At 36.8% G+C, this 17,583-nt stretch overlaps 1 protein-coding gene across 3 annotated transcripts in view; it reads right to left on the bottom strand.

Moving 5' to 3' along the window:
- Dora (zinc finger SWIM domain-containing dorado) overlaps positions 1-17,583 on the bottom strand; it is a 729,579-nt gene that overhangs the window by 477,454 nt on the left and 234,542 nt on the right. For all 3 annotated transcript variants that reach the window (XM_090389614.1, XM_090389612.1, XM_090389613.1), the window contains exon 8: positions 17,157-17,357. In XM_090389614.1, the coding sequence (XP_090245740.1) occupies positions 17,157-17,357 (201 nt within the window). The remainder of the gene's footprint in view (positions 1-17,156; positions 17,358-17,583) is intronic.

Genomic DNA, 17,583 nt, shown 5'->3' with positions numbered 1-17,583 from the left:
ATTAAACTTATAAAAACTGAGCTTTTGAAAAACTATCAGTCTTTGTCGTTTTTTTAGTACAACTTTGTATCAAAATCATGACTCCACTTATATACAACAAATTATAAATAAAGCAGAGAGTTAATTTGATCATGTCTTTATTTATCATTTCGGTATAATAAGAACCACCTTTGCCATTAAAGCTGATAATTATTCATGAAAAATTTATTAAAAAAATAATAACAATGATGAAATCACTATTACATAAGTTACTACAAAAACTTCTTGTAAATGTCAAATTTCTGGATCTTTTTTTCAGCAATATTTTTATCACATCAGTATGGCTGGTGTTATCCACAGATAGCACTGATAATGTTATCTGTCATACATGGTTCGATGAATTCTATAATAAACAGCTTGGATATTTTAGCAGCAACGCATAAAACTCAAGATAAAGCATGACCTACATATTAGCTGTAGGTTATTTTCACAAAGATCCAGATAAATAATATTCTGACAGCTGGGAAAGTAATTTCTTTATTAAATAGTAATTTCAATCAGGTAAAAATTTAATATGAAAAGGGTATGAATGTTAACCATGTAAACCAACAGCCAGTTATAATCAGTTGCATCACCACTGCCAGGTTAAATAAAAATATCATGTGGAAAATAAGTGTGCTATTCAATTACAGTCACACCTCAACTTACACCATCCCAACTTATGAATTTCTTAACTTACAATCCCATTGATACAACCAAAATTTAAACCTATGCTACAAATTTCTAGACTAACAACTTGCAACTTGAATTTAAGGATTTATTTACACTGAAATTTTTTGGTGATTCTCCCTATTCCTACACATTCTTCTTCTGCCATACTCCCAACTGATATGCCACTCTCTTATTGATTCAGTTTTGATCAGATTTAAAGTCGCTCACACAGCGTGGATCAAAGCTTCAATTTGTGACCAGCAGTAATTTGCATTATATTTGCTTGGTTTGCCTGCAGACTTCTTAACAATTTTAGTACTTTGGTAATATGTATTTTGTTTTCATTGTTAGTCACTGCAGAAAACTGAGTAATCTTTTATGATATGAGGCGACATCCTTTGAAATTAGTGAGAAAATAAGCACTTCAGTCTATGTAGAGAGTAATCTGCCTTTAATTTCTTAAAGCAGTACAGATTATTCTCGGAAGTAGTAGTAGTAGTAGAAGCATGTGATGCAAGAAAGCAAGCATAAGCCAAAAAAATAAATAAATTTTTTTTTTCACACATCCATCCTCTCTAAAAGTTTGTCCAGTTTCTCCTTGAATTGATTTAAGCTATCAACTTCGATAAAGACAGATGGAAGTTTGTTCCAGCAATCAAATACCTGCTAGCTAAAGGCAAATTTCCACACATCTATTCTACAACTGTCTTATCTAAATTTGAATTTATGCCCCCTCGGGTTCGTAATCTGAGCATGTAGAAGAAACCCATCAGAATTGAGCCTACTCAACCCATTCACCTCAATCAAATCACCTCACAGGTGCCTAGTATCCCCAGATTCTGAAATTTGCAGAACTTAAGCCTGTCTTGGTAAGAGGACCCCTTCATTCCCATCACCAATCTTGTTGCCCTTCTCTGTACTTGCCCAAGCAACTCTACACCCATCCTAAAATAAAGCCTCCAGACCAGTATGCAGAACTAAAGGCGTGGCCTGACAGATCCCTTATACAAAGAGATAATCACCTTTTCCTTACTAGCAAAATTCCTGTATCTCATTGATAAGAACCCATGACCTGCTCTGCCAGCCTGTCTGCATTGCTCAGTAAACTTCATAACAGACTGCACAATTACTCCTAGGTTTTTTCATTTTCTACAACCCTAAGTGTAGTACCACACAGTTGATACATTTCTCTGGGGGTTACTTCTACCAATATGTAGTACTTCGCATTTGTCAATATTAAACTTCAGTTGCAACTTCTCAGCACATCTGCCAACTTTTCTAGATCCTGTTTCAGTAGCACACTGTCATTAACAACCCTGCCAACCTTTGTATCATCTGCAAACTTGGACATTAAGCCTGATATACATTCAACAACATTATTGATAAATATACAAAACAAAAGTGGGCCCAACACCAAACCCTGGGGGACTCTGCTAATAACATTAGTCCACAAAGAGCAATGTCCATTTATTATCACTCAACCATCCCTTTATCCATTGTAGCAACTGGCCCTTATTGATATATCGCTCCAATTTGTACAGTAGTCTTCCATGTGCAAAAGTATCAAAAGCGTTCCTGAAACCCAAGTATATGATAACAAAATTATTTTTTTCATCCAGTTCCTTTGTAACCACATCATAGGATCCAATCAAATTTGTCAGGCAAGACTTTCCCTTAAGAAACCCATGCTGTAACTGAATTATTACTGCAGTCTTGTCTAGATGATCCTGCAATGCTTCTTTAACCAGTGGTTCCATTATTTTTCCCAGAACAGAAGTTAAACTAATAGGTCTGTAATTACTTATGTCACCCTTTGATCCCCTTTGTGAATTAGGGACATATTTGCACATCTCCAGTCGGTGGGTACTCCCCCCACCAAGTCCAAGGATGCACTCATAATTATGGCTAAGGGTTTGCTTACTTCCTTTGCCACCTACTTTAATATAACTGGATAGATCCCATCCACCCCAGGTGCCTTTCTTATGTTTAAGTTCAAAAATTTCTGCTCCACTTTGCTCTCAGTTATTACAAAATCATTAAGCTCCCTGTTAGAGTTTAATAAGCTTCTGTCCTCCACTTCCCTACAGAATTCCTCATGTGTGAATATAGAGGCAAAATACTCATTCAGTTTGTTTGCCATCTGAGCAGGATCATCAACAATCGAACCATCGATATCAAGTGGACCAATCTGATTCATCCCCTTCCTTCTAGAGTTTATATAAGTAAAGACATACTTGCTGTGTTTCTTAGCATCCTTTGCCAAAGATTTCTTGTAAGCTGCCTTCGCTTGCCTAACCTCCTTTATGACTTGATTACACACCAGCTTATATCTACCATAGGCTTCTGTGTTGCCTGATAATTTATATGCATCCCATGCATTTTTCTTCTCTTCTCTGTTACATCTGTTTCATCTGACTTCCATTTAGACCTAAACCTTGAACATGGTGCTTCCAGTACCACTTCTTCAGTGACTGTAATTTCCTACTTTTAATATTAAAAATTCTTTACTATTTTTGAATTTGGACTATTAGTTTAATAGTTAACCATTAAGTTAATTCAATATTAATTTTAATATAACAGACAGTGCTAATAGTTGAATAACTGAACTGCACTTTGGGTGGTAACTTAATCGATTAATATACAGTTTTTTTTTTTTTTTTGTCCTCTCCTTTTCCCATTATTATATGGGGTCAGCGTTTTTATTGTTTTGGCATGCAATTTTTATGGCCGGATGCCCTTCCTGACGTCAACCCTCACCCTTTATCCAGGCTGGGAATATGCGGTGGTCATTCCCTGACCTTACCGCATCCTCTGTATTTGGTGGTGACGGGCTCGAACCCCGGTCTAATCAAGAAGCGTGTGCTACGCACTGCTGCTCCTTTCCACCTGGCTATGGAGGTGCCTTAGTGTTGGAGGATGAGAAACTCCACCAAATTAAGATTAATGATGAGATTCAATGCACTGCACCACCAAGCTTATTTGTGCAATGGACTTTAAAACCCTTTTGACCATTTAAAGAAATAACCAACCAAAAGAGGCGGATGCTGAGATATTTATAGCATAAAATGGAGTTGGTTTCAAGGGTTTGAGATGTGAGCAAAAAAAAAACAACAAAAAAAAAAAACTTAAATAATATTAAAGTGCAAGATGAAGCTGCTAGTGCAGATAGTCATGCAGCCAGTGATTTCCCGAAAAAACAACTAGCCAGACTTATTTAAGATGAAGGATTATTGCTTTCATTTTCAACGTTGATGAGATGGCTTTTTTTTTGGGAAAAAATTACCTCCAGCATCTTTACTGCCAAGGACAGGTGGGGTCTGTTTTGGTGCAAATGTAGCTGATGATTAAGTTAAAGCCCTTGCTTATGTACCATTCTAAAAATCCTATGACCTTAATTCAAGGGGTTTAATATGTGAACTCATCCTGTGTTCTTGTTAAGATTTACTGATGCACTACATTAGGCCATGCTGCACCTTTCAGAACAACTGGAATTCATAAAATAGCTAATCACTATTCATTGCAATTAGGAGAGGAGGAGAGTGGGAAAAAATAGACCACAGTGCTCGAAACAAACTGCAAAAAAGAGTTCAAAAAAAGTTATGCAACACCTCTAACTTAGTGAGACAAATAACTGAAGCACCAAACTTCAAAATTATATTTAAAAATTATTGAAAGATCTTCAAAGAATTAGTCATACAATTATTTACCTTGCTATGATAACCAAAGCTGCAACAAAATTCCTTAATTGATTTCTCTGGAGAAAACGAAGTTTTCAAAATACTTATAAAGTCAAACAGATTTTCAAATCTGAAAAATTACCAAACTTATTTCGAAGACTTCATACATTTCAATAGCGCATCTCAAATGACTGACTGCTAACAAAATAAATGCTCTCTTAACATTTATTCCTGAGCCAAAGTCCAGTACAGAGTAGACTCTCGATTTACCGGGACACTTCAAGACTCCAAATTAAAAAAAAAAAAATTTTTTTTAAAAAAATTAACTGGAAATCATAAAATTCAAGTAATGAATAGAATATATAGAAACAGATGCTTTGCAGTCGCAACATGAAGCAGTATTATAAGTCGTGATTGGGAGATTAATGTACCTATTATCCCACAACTCCCGCTGTCTTCACACCCACCACTCAAAAAAAAAAAAAAAAGAGAGAGAGAGAGAGAGAGAGAGAGAGAGAGAGAGAGAGAGAGAGAGAGAGAGAGAGAGAGAGAGAGAGAGAGAGAGAACAAATGTTCAGTTTGTTTTAGTGCATTGAGTCGAATGTTGTGTTCCGTCGTACTACAAAAACACAAATTTTGTTTCATTTTTTTTATATCAGGGATGTCAAAATTTTTTTTATAGCAAATATTTTTTTTGTTTAGAAATTGTGAAAATGATGGATAAATGAAAAAGAGTTGTTTTCAATTGAACAAAAACTTGAAATTTTTCAAAAGTTTGAAAATCATGCATGCATTAAATCTTTAATGAACCATTATCATGTTGGTGTCCAAACCATACACGACATCTTAAAAAATAAAGGGAAGCATCATATTGGACACGTGAATAGTATGTGTTAAGTTTTTCATTTTTTATCTATCACCATATTTTTTACATATGGTTGCTGAACATTTTTTGATATTTTTGGATTAACTGGGAAATTTTTTTATCTATTATCTATCGCTTATCTACTATTTATCATTTTTTATCTATTGCCATATTTTTTACATAGGTTGCTGAACATTTTTCAATATTTTTGGATTAACCGGGAAATCGATTATCCAGGATTTTTTTTTACCATACATCCCGGAAAATCGAGAGTCTACTGTATTTAGAAAACCCAATTTTACAAGATTTCCTTTTGCCCTTCTATCTCTATAATATCCCTAATTCTTTTAACTTTGTCCATATATGGAGAGCACTTTAAATAAAAAGTAGCACTTTCTCGTAGTATGAAATACAAGAATTTTTTTTATTCCACATAAATTGATACATTAGGAGAAAATTGATACACTTGGAGAAAATAATATAATCCACAGGTAAGTTGCACATTCAATGTTTATTTTTTTTCAAGAGCTAGAAACATCAACCTAATACATTTTTCAAAACCTGTACATAACAGCACAGGTAAATCACAGTGAACATGCAGATGATGATAATATGTTATTTATAGAAAATGAAACCAAAACCACGTATACTGAGCATACGATTTTAATAGATTATATATGCTCTTCTCTGAACGAAATATGAACAGAGCTGCAGCCACCAAATGAAGTTCATGAGCCTATATAAACATACATTGCCGTACCATTAATATCCAGACACCCTTCAATTGATATCCAAGCACCATATGTTGGGAATAATTATAAATATACTCTATAGGCCTTTGAGGAGACAGTATTATGACTGTGAATTCAAGATGCCACGATTGATGAAGTTAAGACAGTTCCAGCACAGAATGATAACAGGCCTCATAAGCAATCAGTCTGTAAGTGACATTTCAATAGCACTGAAGATCCCTAGATCAACGACTGGTGATGTGATCTGCAAATGGAAGTGGGCTAGTGCTGAAACCATTATGAAATGACCCAGATAACCTCTAAAGCTAACATAATGTGATAGGAAAGTCCTACAAAGAAACGTTCTCTCAGAACACAGGTAAACATTGTCATTGCAAATACAGGCCCTCTGTGAGTTGATCGAGACATGTCAGCAACAGTACATAGGATGCTGCGTGATATGGGTTAACACAGTCATATAGCTGTTTACAAACAACCAATCAACTAATGCCAGATGCTATCTAGGTTGGTGTAATGCCTGTTGTTCTTAGAAAGTAGACCAATGGAAAGCTGTGCTTTGGAGTAACAAGACTATATTGCAGTACATGGGCTACTAGTCTGACGGTGGTGCTTGGGTGTGGCAGATGTCCAGAGAAAGCTACCTGCCAGTGCCAGATTTATGATCCTACCAATTAAATTTAGCAGAGACAGCATTATGATATGGAGCTATTTATCATGATATGGACTGGGACCATTGATTGTTTTGGACAAAACCATGAATGCTGAGGTCTATCCAGACATCCTGGACATAGTGTTGATTGTCAAGCAACACTCGGAGTCACCCCCCCCCCACCTCTGTGTTTGTATACTCTGTATTGCAGTACAAACTCTGTAAAGGCCAGAGGTAGTAGTGTAAGTTTTAGTGTTGTCACTGTAGTATAGGGTTGTGTTGGTTTATTGTTCCTCTGGCCATTTAGCTGTAGGGGCCCCCTAGTTGATACCATGTTGCCCATCCTCTGCCCTGGGGAGGCAAGCCAGGTGCATTAGGGAATAGAAAGGTCTCTGGATGGGGCAAACACTGGATGACATCTTAGCTTGTCAGGGTCACTTTTCAGAGTCCCCCAAGGCCCCTCTGGGGGAAGGAATCTGAAAAGTGAAAAAGGAAGCTGGGGAGCCATGAGGAGAAGAGGAACAGATGAAGATAAAAAAGGTGGATGATCACAGGAAGACTTTCCACCTGGAAAGAAGTTAAAGGAATACAGGGGCACCCCTATGGAAGGAGCCCATCCTCCACAACGGAGGACTGTTTAGAACAGGAAAAGATCTGCGACGGTAGAGTCCACCTGGCAAAAAGGCTGGGATAGGAGGTGAGGAAGGGAGATAGGGTTTGTGGGAGAGTAAAGTAATAGGGCAAGGGGGCCCTATGTGGGGGGGAAGAGATCACACTCTGGAGATGCAATGCTTCTCTGTTAGTAATCCCACACTGGCCAGACCAGCTGCTGATGTCAACAAATCCCACGTCATGTCTCAGAAGAGGGGACACAAGACAAACACATGCTCTGACTGAACTATAACTGCACCCCTGTCTAGATGGTCCTGTATTACTATGATATTAAGTGGACCTATGTGATTCAACCGCTTCCTTCTAGAGTTTACATAATAAAAGAAGTATTTGCTATTTTTTTTGCATCCTGTGCAATCTTTGGCAGAGGATGCAATTTCGCAATTCGCCTTAGCTTTCATGCATAGGATGCAATCTACAAACTTCTTTCTTGCTTCCTAATATCCTTTGAGACTTGATTGCAGATAGTTTACACCTACTATAGGCTTCTGTGTCACCCAATTATTTATATGCATCTCGAGCATGTTTCTTCTCTGCAATGAGTTTCATTAGTTCTGGCATCCTGTTAGGTATTTCTTAGTATGAAAAGTCTAGCAGCTTCTATGATTATTTCCTTGAACACTTCCCATTTAGAATATATTTATGACATCGTGAATTGGTCCCACTGTATAGAATTTAAAAACTGTCTGAGACCACTGTAGTCACCTTTACGAAAACAAAAACCTTCCCTTTACCATTGATGGTAATTACATTTTTAAGTAAATCCCACATAAAACCACTGTGATCACTGCTGTCTATTGATTCTTTTATCTGCATATTCTTAATGCATGAATTATCATCTCAGTAACTGGCCCTTAATATTGCATATGTGGCATTAAGGGCAAGTTACATTTAGTAGCAATAAGAGAGAGTATTACTTTCTTGTTGTCTATCTAACATGCTGCTGCAGAAAATAGTCATTCAATAAATCCACAAAAATCTTACTGGTGTGTGAGTCACCAACCCACAAGTTCAAGCCAATATCTGGAAAGTCAAAATCCCTCATTATAAGACATTCTGATTTAATGTCCCATGCCATTTCTCTGTAGAGCTGTACTTAACAGAGTCATTGGACCCATAGCACACTCCTACTCTCATTTCTGTTTTCCCAGTGCTTACAACTTACGAAAGTTTTAAGACCAAACACCAAACTGACTCAACATTGCCCTAGCCACCCATGTCAACTGGATGCTCTGTCTTAGATTTTATGTGCTTATTCACTAAGAGCATAACCGTCTCTCCTACCTGTCTTTCCTTTCTGTATGCATTAGATTTCCCATATTCAAATTCTGCAATCCCTTATATCTGAGTGACATCATGTCTCTGATATCCCCACAATGTCTGCATTTGATGACTCGACAAGCAGTTCAAATTTATTTACTGTGCTCCTAGCATTGGTATACATGGAAATATACAAGCACCTGTTCTTACTCTTATTACCCTAACACAACCCATGTATTTACTTGTTCCATGATGACTCACAGCAGGTTTTGAAATCCCCAGTACCTTGTTTTCTAGGCTGCTGTATGTTCCAATAGAAACAGTGCAAGTATCACTTTCACCTCTGCCTATGGCTAATCTATTAGTCTCTGTATCCCCCAAGCTAGCAGTTTTCCAAGCCAGCTAACGTTGCCTCAATAGCATCAGCAAATATTCTTGCATCCTTTCTATCTATCTCTCCTGATTCAGTCTCTTCTGTTAATAAGCACAGACCACGGTAAAAAAAAATTCTACCCCATGAGCCTTAAACAGTCTCTCCAAGGCCAAATTGTTTGACAAGGCTCTCATCATATACTCCCTCCTAACATGCCTCAGCAGAATTGTAGACACTTTCAAATTCAATCATAACTTGCAACTTTTCCTCAACATTGTGCTGTACTTATTAAATAAGTCAGCAGATCCCTCTACACTTAATACCATTAGTGACAACATGTACAATGTTATCAACTTTTGTGCACTTGTGTTTTTTTTTTTTTTTTGATGCAAGGGCAACTTAGGCCATATTGCACTAATCAACATTATGAATGTTACACATGCATAGTGACTGTTATGACATCAGTCAAAACCGGTGATATAATTTTATCTGTTTAATTAATAAAGTGGAAAAATTCCAGCAGATTAGCATCGTTAGGGTGTCAGGGATTCTTTAAGATTCAGAAGAAAGCTAAATGAGACTTGGCAGGCAGTGTTGTACAAAGTACACTCAACAAGAATGTGTTTCATTGTAAGAGGAGAGTTGCACTGTATTCATTGTGGAGGATCATTACCTATGAGGAGATAAAGGTGGGTAAGTTGACTGTGGCCAATTTGTGCTTTGGTTAAGAATGCTTCCTCCCTTCTGTTTACATGGAAGCTGGAGGACCATAACTGCAGTTCAGGTTTTATTTGGAGGATTTTATATGCATTTGGGCCCTACATATTTTTCTCTACATATTCCCTACACTGTTCCCTACATATTCTTTGTATATTACTTTTGTAGTCAAGATATGGAACATAATACTGTGATGATTCTCTCTTAGATGGATGCTTAGCGGTATAATCCGCACATTCATTTCCTGGTATCCCAGCATGGCCTGGGATCCAGCAGAAAATACCACAAGATGGAGTTCTTGGATATGCATCAGTTTGGATTTTATGAATTTTATTAAAGGATGTGTTTGAGAAGAAATGTTCTGTAAAGCTAAAAGCGCACTCTGGGAGTCCGTATATATCATGCTTTTATGGATGGACAGATGGAGAATATTTTCTATTTGCAAGTTTGATGGCGTATAATTCATCTGTATAGCTGCTGCATTCATTGGGAAGTGATACAGAGGTTTTATGAGGGAAGACAGCTGTGGCGCCCACTCTACTCTCAGATTTTGACCCATCGGTATACATTTTTGTAAAATGCAGATGATTTTATATGTGGGCAATGTGGAGTTGTATGTTGACATTTGCTAGAGAGTGCTTTCCCCAGTTTAGGAAATAACTGTTACAAGATGGTTTAATATAATACCATGGGGGATCCGGACTGTTTGGATCTTGAAGAACTTTGTCAAAATGTATATTCCAAGTTTGTAATAATGCCTGAAATCTGAGAGCAGTAGGCTGAACTGCCCTGGGTTTATTTCTATAGTACATTGTGAACTAAGGGTCATTAAATATCAGTCTGATGGGATGGATAGGTAGACTTTGGACTTTAGTTGTATAGTTGAGTAGTAACATCTTTCTCCTGAAGCTTAGGGGAAGTTAATGAGCTTCAATGAAAAGACTTTCAATTGGCAAAGTTCTATAAGCACCTATATATATCCTCAGGGCAGAATGTTGAATAGTGGCAAGCCATGCTAGCACGTTCTTCCTAGCAGAATCATACACTGCGGCACCGTAATCAAGGCAAGAACTGATTAGGGCTCTATACAAATGAAGTAATGTGTACCTATCTGCACCCCATGACGTTGAAGAAATAATTCTGAGTATGTTCATTTTTTCTGGCATGACATCTGTAAATATTTGATGTATTCCACGAAGTTCAATTTTCTATTGAACATCAGACCAAGGAGACGAATGCTGTTCACAACTGAGATAGAATGATTTTTAAGTGTAGCTCTGGATCTGGATGCATTTTACATTTGTTACAAAAGTGAACTACTTTAGATTTTGAACATGAGAGTCGATACCCATTCTGTGCCATCCATAGCTGAATGTTATTAATTTAAATTTGTAGCTGCCGCTCAATAAAGGTCATGTTTTGTGAACTGCATAAAACGGTGAGATCATCGGCATAGAGGTATGAACTCACACTGCTGGGAATATTTTCAGTTGTGTGATTTATTCTTATTGCGAATAAGATGGCGCACTGAGCACAGAGTCCTGTGGGACCCCTTTTCTTGTACATATGTTTGGGAGAGGACTTGTCAGTATCGAACTTGAAAGGACCTGTGCTGAAGGAAGTTCTGTATGAAATATGGTAAGTGGCCTCTCAGGTCAAGGGAATGCAGATCTCTCAGGATACCAAAACGCCATGAGGTGTCGAAGGCATACCATGACAAGATGCTCATTTCGGATGAATGCATTCCTGATGTTTGTTTCTACTTTGACCATGAGATCCAGGGCTGATCAATTTTTTCTGAAACCAAATTGATTATCAGAGATTAGGTTTTTGGAGTCAAGATACCATGTGAGTTGACGGCGAATTATTTTTTCCAGAGTTTTACTTAAGCAATTGGTGAGAGAAATGGGTCTATCATTTTGAGGAACAGACTGATCTTTCCTTGGTTTTGGAATTGCTATATAATAGCAATTATATGATGCTAGGAACTGGGGTAAGAATGCTCAAAGAAGATGCAATTGAAAAAGGTGAGCAGTGAAGAGACAGATTTTTTATCTAAGTGTTGGAGCATTGGGTAATATATTCTGTCGGGGTCTGCAGCACTGTTTTTTGAGGTAGATATGGCTTCTTAAAGTGGTTGATTGTAGGGTGAAGAACATCTAGATCTGAAGTTCAATTGGGATTTTTTGGCTAATACTTTGATCTTTGGAATGATGGATCATATGCTGTCGAGGCAGACAAATGTGAAAATACAGTCCCTAAGGTATTCGCTATCTCTGTGGGAGTAGAAAGCTCTTGCCCATTCCAGTTGAGAAGTGGGGAGGATAATGGAGGAAATTTGCCATTTAGCTGTTTTATTTTTCTCCATATTATTCTTGTGTCAGTATTTTTATTAATCGAGCTTGCAAATCGAATCCAAGAGCCCCTCTTTTAGCTTTCTTCCTAACGTGACGGGCCTTGGCTCTGTCTTTTGTAGTTTGTATGATTGACTGTAGTAGAATGTTTGCAAAACAAATTCCACACTTGTTTTTTTTTTCTTTTTTTGCACACTTACACTCTTTATTCCACTAATAATTTATGGTTCTATGGATGGTTGACTGTGATTGTGGAATAGCAGCAGATGCAGCAGCCAGTATTTGCCTTGTAATGTGATTGGTAACTGTGTCGACTGGAGAGGTTTTGATGATCTAGTCATCAAAGGCCACACGGGAAGTGAACTTTGCACAATCTGCTTTGGAAAATTTCCATTTTATGAGGGTTTTCTGAAATTATAGAATGTGTTATTTGAATTTTACATATTACTGGGAAGTGATCACTACTGAGTGGATTGTCTAAGGCCACTCAATACTAGGAAAGAGGGACAGAGAGCAGATGGAGAGATCTATTGCAGAGGTTGTACCTGCAGAGAGATGAATGTAAGTTGGTGAGTCAGTATTTAATATAGTTAGGTTTTGTCTGTCAGAGCAGTTCAGAGAGAGACAAGTGTCACAGTAATACCAATCATTATACGCACCACAACAGCTTCAATGGAAGTTTGTAAGGGAATTTGCCCGCAAGGTACTTTTGAATCTAGGAATATGGATACCCCTCCATGAGCAGTATTTGTAACAGTTCTGGCTTTCCTAAAAAGAGTATAATTTCTAACTGAGAGATACATATGGTGTTAAATTTGTCTCTTGTAAACAGATGCCTGTAGGATGATAATGATTGATTAGCTCATAGATATCATCAATGTTACTGTGAATTCCTCTACAGCTCCATTGTATGATATGATGCATTATTTGATTTTGTTACATGAGGATGTTTCTGGCTCTTTTTTTTTATTCCCAGGCTGTTTATGGCGATCAAGCTTCACTTTCTCTCTTCTTGGAAAGTTTGGGTGTCCAGTATCCATGTCATCTTCTACATGAAAGTCTAGGATAGGTTCATTTGGGTCTGCATTATTATCGGTATCCATGTTTACTAAAGTGATATTAAAAACAGACTCAGATGAGTCTGTTTTTAATATCACTCAGATGAGTCTGTTTTTAATATCACTCAGATGAGTCTGTTTTTAATTTTGTAATATCTGATGATCTATGAGGTGTGGCTGGTGGAACTGTGACCAGGGTGTTGTTGGCTCTGTCTACTACCTTTTGTTCCTTAGGAGTCAGTTTCATAGATGATGACAGTATAGATCAGGCCCAATCTGCGATCGATATGGTTGGGGGAACTGATATTTCAGTTTGAGTTTGTGTTGCCGTTGATTGATATTTTTTCATGGCTGCTGCATATGCGTTTTTAGGTGCATTAAGAATGTTTTTTAGCCTCTTGGTATGAAACTTTTCATTCTACCTTGTACTTCTGGATTTTTTTCCCTGTTTTCCAGAGATCACATGATTTTGAATAGACTGGATATGCACCTTTGAAATTAGGACAGCGAAATGTTTTAGCATCACAGTCTGTTTGTGAATGTTCTTTGGAACCACAAATTGGAACCACAAGCCATTTGCGAGTGACCAAATTTTTGGCACTTGTAGCATCTTATAGGATTCGGATTATAAGGTCGTACTCGGCAGCTGAGATAGCCAGCTTTGACACTACATAGTAAGATAGGTGATCCGAATGTCAGAATGATGTTGTGGGTGGGAATAAGATCTCCATCATTCCTAATCATTTTTGATGTTCCTGGACCAGTTCAGCTTCTGTTACGTTGATCAGATCCCACTCTGCAATTACTCCCTTGGAGATGTTTAATGTTGCATGTGGGGTGATCGATCTGTACAGGTAGTCCTCCAAATGTTGTTAGATTCAGCAGAATCTCAGAATGTTTACGACTCAATGTTTCAACCAAAGGGTCTCCAGATCTGTCTTCTTACCATTTTGGAAGAGCCCGCCACATTTTCTAAGCATTTCTGTATGAAAAATTATGATAAAGTGCTCATAGATTTATCTGACAGAGTGTAAAATAAGGATTGATGGGCATTCCTGTTGTTCTAGGTTCTTATGCATTCTTTTTGATTTTGTTGCATCATGGTTGGTTGTTGGGTTTTATTGGCGCATTAGCAACTAAGGCTATAATGCGACAGTTGCATCATAGTTAGATTCATGATCAGCATCGCTGACAGTACTAGATGAGCCCCCAGGCTGCTCAAGTGCAGGATAATCGTCGCAACCCATGGTTAGCTCATTTTTGCCCTGGGGGGTTAACTTTCCCTCCCAGGTTTCTGGCCCCACCACGGGGAGGCAGGAGCAGTGCTGTAAGGAGGCCAAGCAGATAGAAAAGTTAGTTGATTAGTAAATAAAGGAATATGTAATAAAGAAGAAAGGTGAGTTCCCCTCTGTTCTTACTTGAGGCTTTTCAAATGTAGAACTGGTTTATAAATGAACTGCTGATAGTAAATGATATAACTTAAAAAGTTATATCACTGGGAAAATCACCGTTTATTTTGCAATAGGAACACTTGACCTTGAATTCGCTTGGCACACGGGGCCACTTTGTGCCCTTAAAAGATGATATCTACTCTACATCTTCACCCCTTGCCACTGGTAGAAATACATTCCCCATTTCTCTGACAATAGAGTCACCAACAATAGCTACCTCCTTTGGGACCAGTGCATTCTGCCCTGGGGATTGCTGCTGTATTGCCTGTTGCTCAAGTGTGAGCCTGGGCATTCAGTTGCACAAATGAGAGCCACTTTGTGCCCTTAAAAGATGATATCTACTCTACATCTTCACCCCTTGCCACTGGTAGAAATACATTCCCCATTTCTCTGACAATAGAGTCACCAACAATAGCTACCTCCTTTGGGACCAGTGCATTCTGCCCTGGGGATTGCTGCTGTATTGCCTGTTGCTCAAGTGTGAGCCTGGGCATTCAGTTGCACAAATGAGAGCTTGTGCCCCCCCCCCCCCATTTTAATACCTTTGAGGACATCCACCCTACTCTTCAAGCTCCCATAAAGGCCCATCACAGCACTGAGTTGGCATCTAATTTCTTCACACTCTCTACACTGAGCACACACAAAGACATCGCCCTTGGCTATATCATGTTCCATTTCAGAATGGTCTGTAAACATTGCACAACACATTTCTTCAGGCAATGATTCATAGGAAAATTGTCCCCTTCAATCCTCCCAAAGCCAGAGCATTCCCACTGCTTTGAGCCTGTTGCTTTGCTGCTCTAGTCTGGGGCATGATTTCCGTTTAAATTCAATATAAATGAGAATACTACACTAAACTAATATGCTACTTAAGTGCAATAATAACACTACTCTAATTCACCAGTTATGCAGCAATAATATGTACTAGCCTATAAAGTTTATCTTATTTGTATTATGCTATATTGTTGTTTAAAAAGTTATAAGTTAATTATAATAGATAATAAAATTACCTAACTATTCGTTATTATCTAACTTATTTGTAGATATGCAGGTGACCAGATATTAATGGTAGGAAAGTGTATTCAGAGGCATGTCTGAAAAACACATGGTTATTTGAAAAACATAACACACTTAACTGAAATCCCGAAGAAAAAGTAATATTCCATAAGATATACAATTTTGAGACGTCTTGGGAAAGTAAACTTTCTGTAAAAAGCACATGATTTTGGGAAATCTTGGAAAAGTAAGCTTTTTGTAAAAGACAAACTGATTTCAGGAAATCTGGAAAAACCAGAAAGTTGGCAAATATTGTAAAATGAAGTGAGTGAAAGTAACATATTACACACAGGTTTTTTTTTTTTTTTTTAAATAGCTGAAACTGCATTAGCTAATTTTCTTCTGTCATTTTGACAATATTAGTACTTGAAGGTGGATTTCAAAGTGTTTTCATATAATATCCTAATAATTTCATATAAATTTGTTACAGTCTGATTTGCTGTAGTACCTTGTAAAATATATAATTCTGATTTTATATATACAGGTGTATATACACACACACATATACACTTATTTTATCACAAAGAATTTTGTTCTAATGCAGCCTAATCGACATAAAACAAGCTTATTATATTATAAACTTTCAGTTCCAATGGCCTGATCGATATTAAATAAAATAAAATAAAGCCTGCCAATTTCTAAAAGTTTATAATATCTAAGCTTGTTTTACATTGATTAGGCTCCATTAGAAACTTTGTAACATAATATGTGTATATTAAAATGAATGGGTAATGTACAACTGCTAAAGCAATGGCATTAGCATTTCATTAGATATGTTTGTTATGTTGTTTGTTATTTGGCTTTTTAGGAGCATTATCATTAGATATAGTGTGAAGGCAAAATTATCCTGTAATTAAACATGATCAGAATAGTTTTTGAAATTAACTCTAGGTATAATAGTAATATATGTGTGTGTGTGTGTGTATATATATATATATATATATAATATATATATATATATACATATATTTTTTTTTTTTTTTTTGTTAGTTGTTGGTGCATTGGCTTCTGTGGTCATAATGCACCTCCCAAAGTTTTTGCATTTTACTCTGATCCAAGCCCGAGGCGGGATTCGAACCCACGACCTTTGGATTGCCAGACAGGCACTTGACATGCCTGGCTAGCCCGGTCAGCAATATATAAACAGGTGAAACATACAAAATATATAATATTGATTCTATAATTGACATCCCAATTTTTTTTTTAATTATCATTCTTTTTGAGCTGTTACTATTCGCTACAACCATGTGTTATTAATACATTATATTGATTTTATATATATATATATATATATATATATATATATATATATTGAAATATATAATACTAACACTATATAAAAACATGAGTATTATTTTGCTTGCCAAAAAAGTGACTATCAACATCTCCTTTTAATCAAATGGACAATATATTTATATAATCATTAAAGAATGAAAGGTTTTTTAAAAACAAACCCACTTTTGTGCCCCAAAATAATTTAAACATTGCTAACAAAAAATAATTGGAGAAGGACAGTGATATTTGAAAATAGATACTTATTTAAAGGCAAGAAACTTTTGTGATGTTTCTACGGGAAAGTTACCTGATGAAAAAAAGCTTGCCTATCTTGAGGTAAAATAGCAGGGTTAAGTGCAGCCAGTCTCCATAACATTACTATTTCATCACAGAGACTGCTACACGCATGTTGTGAAGCCTGAGTGTTATTGTTAACACCACCCCTTCCTCCATGACCACCATAACCTGTGTGAAGGGACATCTTGGTACTGAACCACCATACTAAAATCTAAAAAAATATCAATAACACAATGCTATAATTTATAGATTTTAGTTTTCACTTGCAACTTGAAAAACAATCAAAAATATTAATCACTATTTTTAAGTTATTTTTAAAATTTAATTAAATAAGAAGAATCAAAATAAAATAAAAACATTCAGAGTAATTATGGCAATGGTTTTAAAAAAATTCTGTCTCAGTATTACAGTCAATTTCATCTAAAAGTTTCAAGGCT

The sequence above is a fragment of the Mastigoproctus giganteus genome, chromosome 2 (assembly GCF_048544385.1).
Source record: "Mastigoproctus giganteus isolate SK-2022 chromosome 2, ASM4854438v1, whole genome shotgun sequence".
NCBI lineage: Eukaryota > Metazoa > Arthropoda > Arachnida > Uropygi > Thelyphonidae > Mastigoproctus > Mastigoproctus giganteus.
The sequence above is the reverse complement of the archived record's forward strand: the minus strand, read 5'-3'. Positions and strand labels throughout refer to the sequence as shown.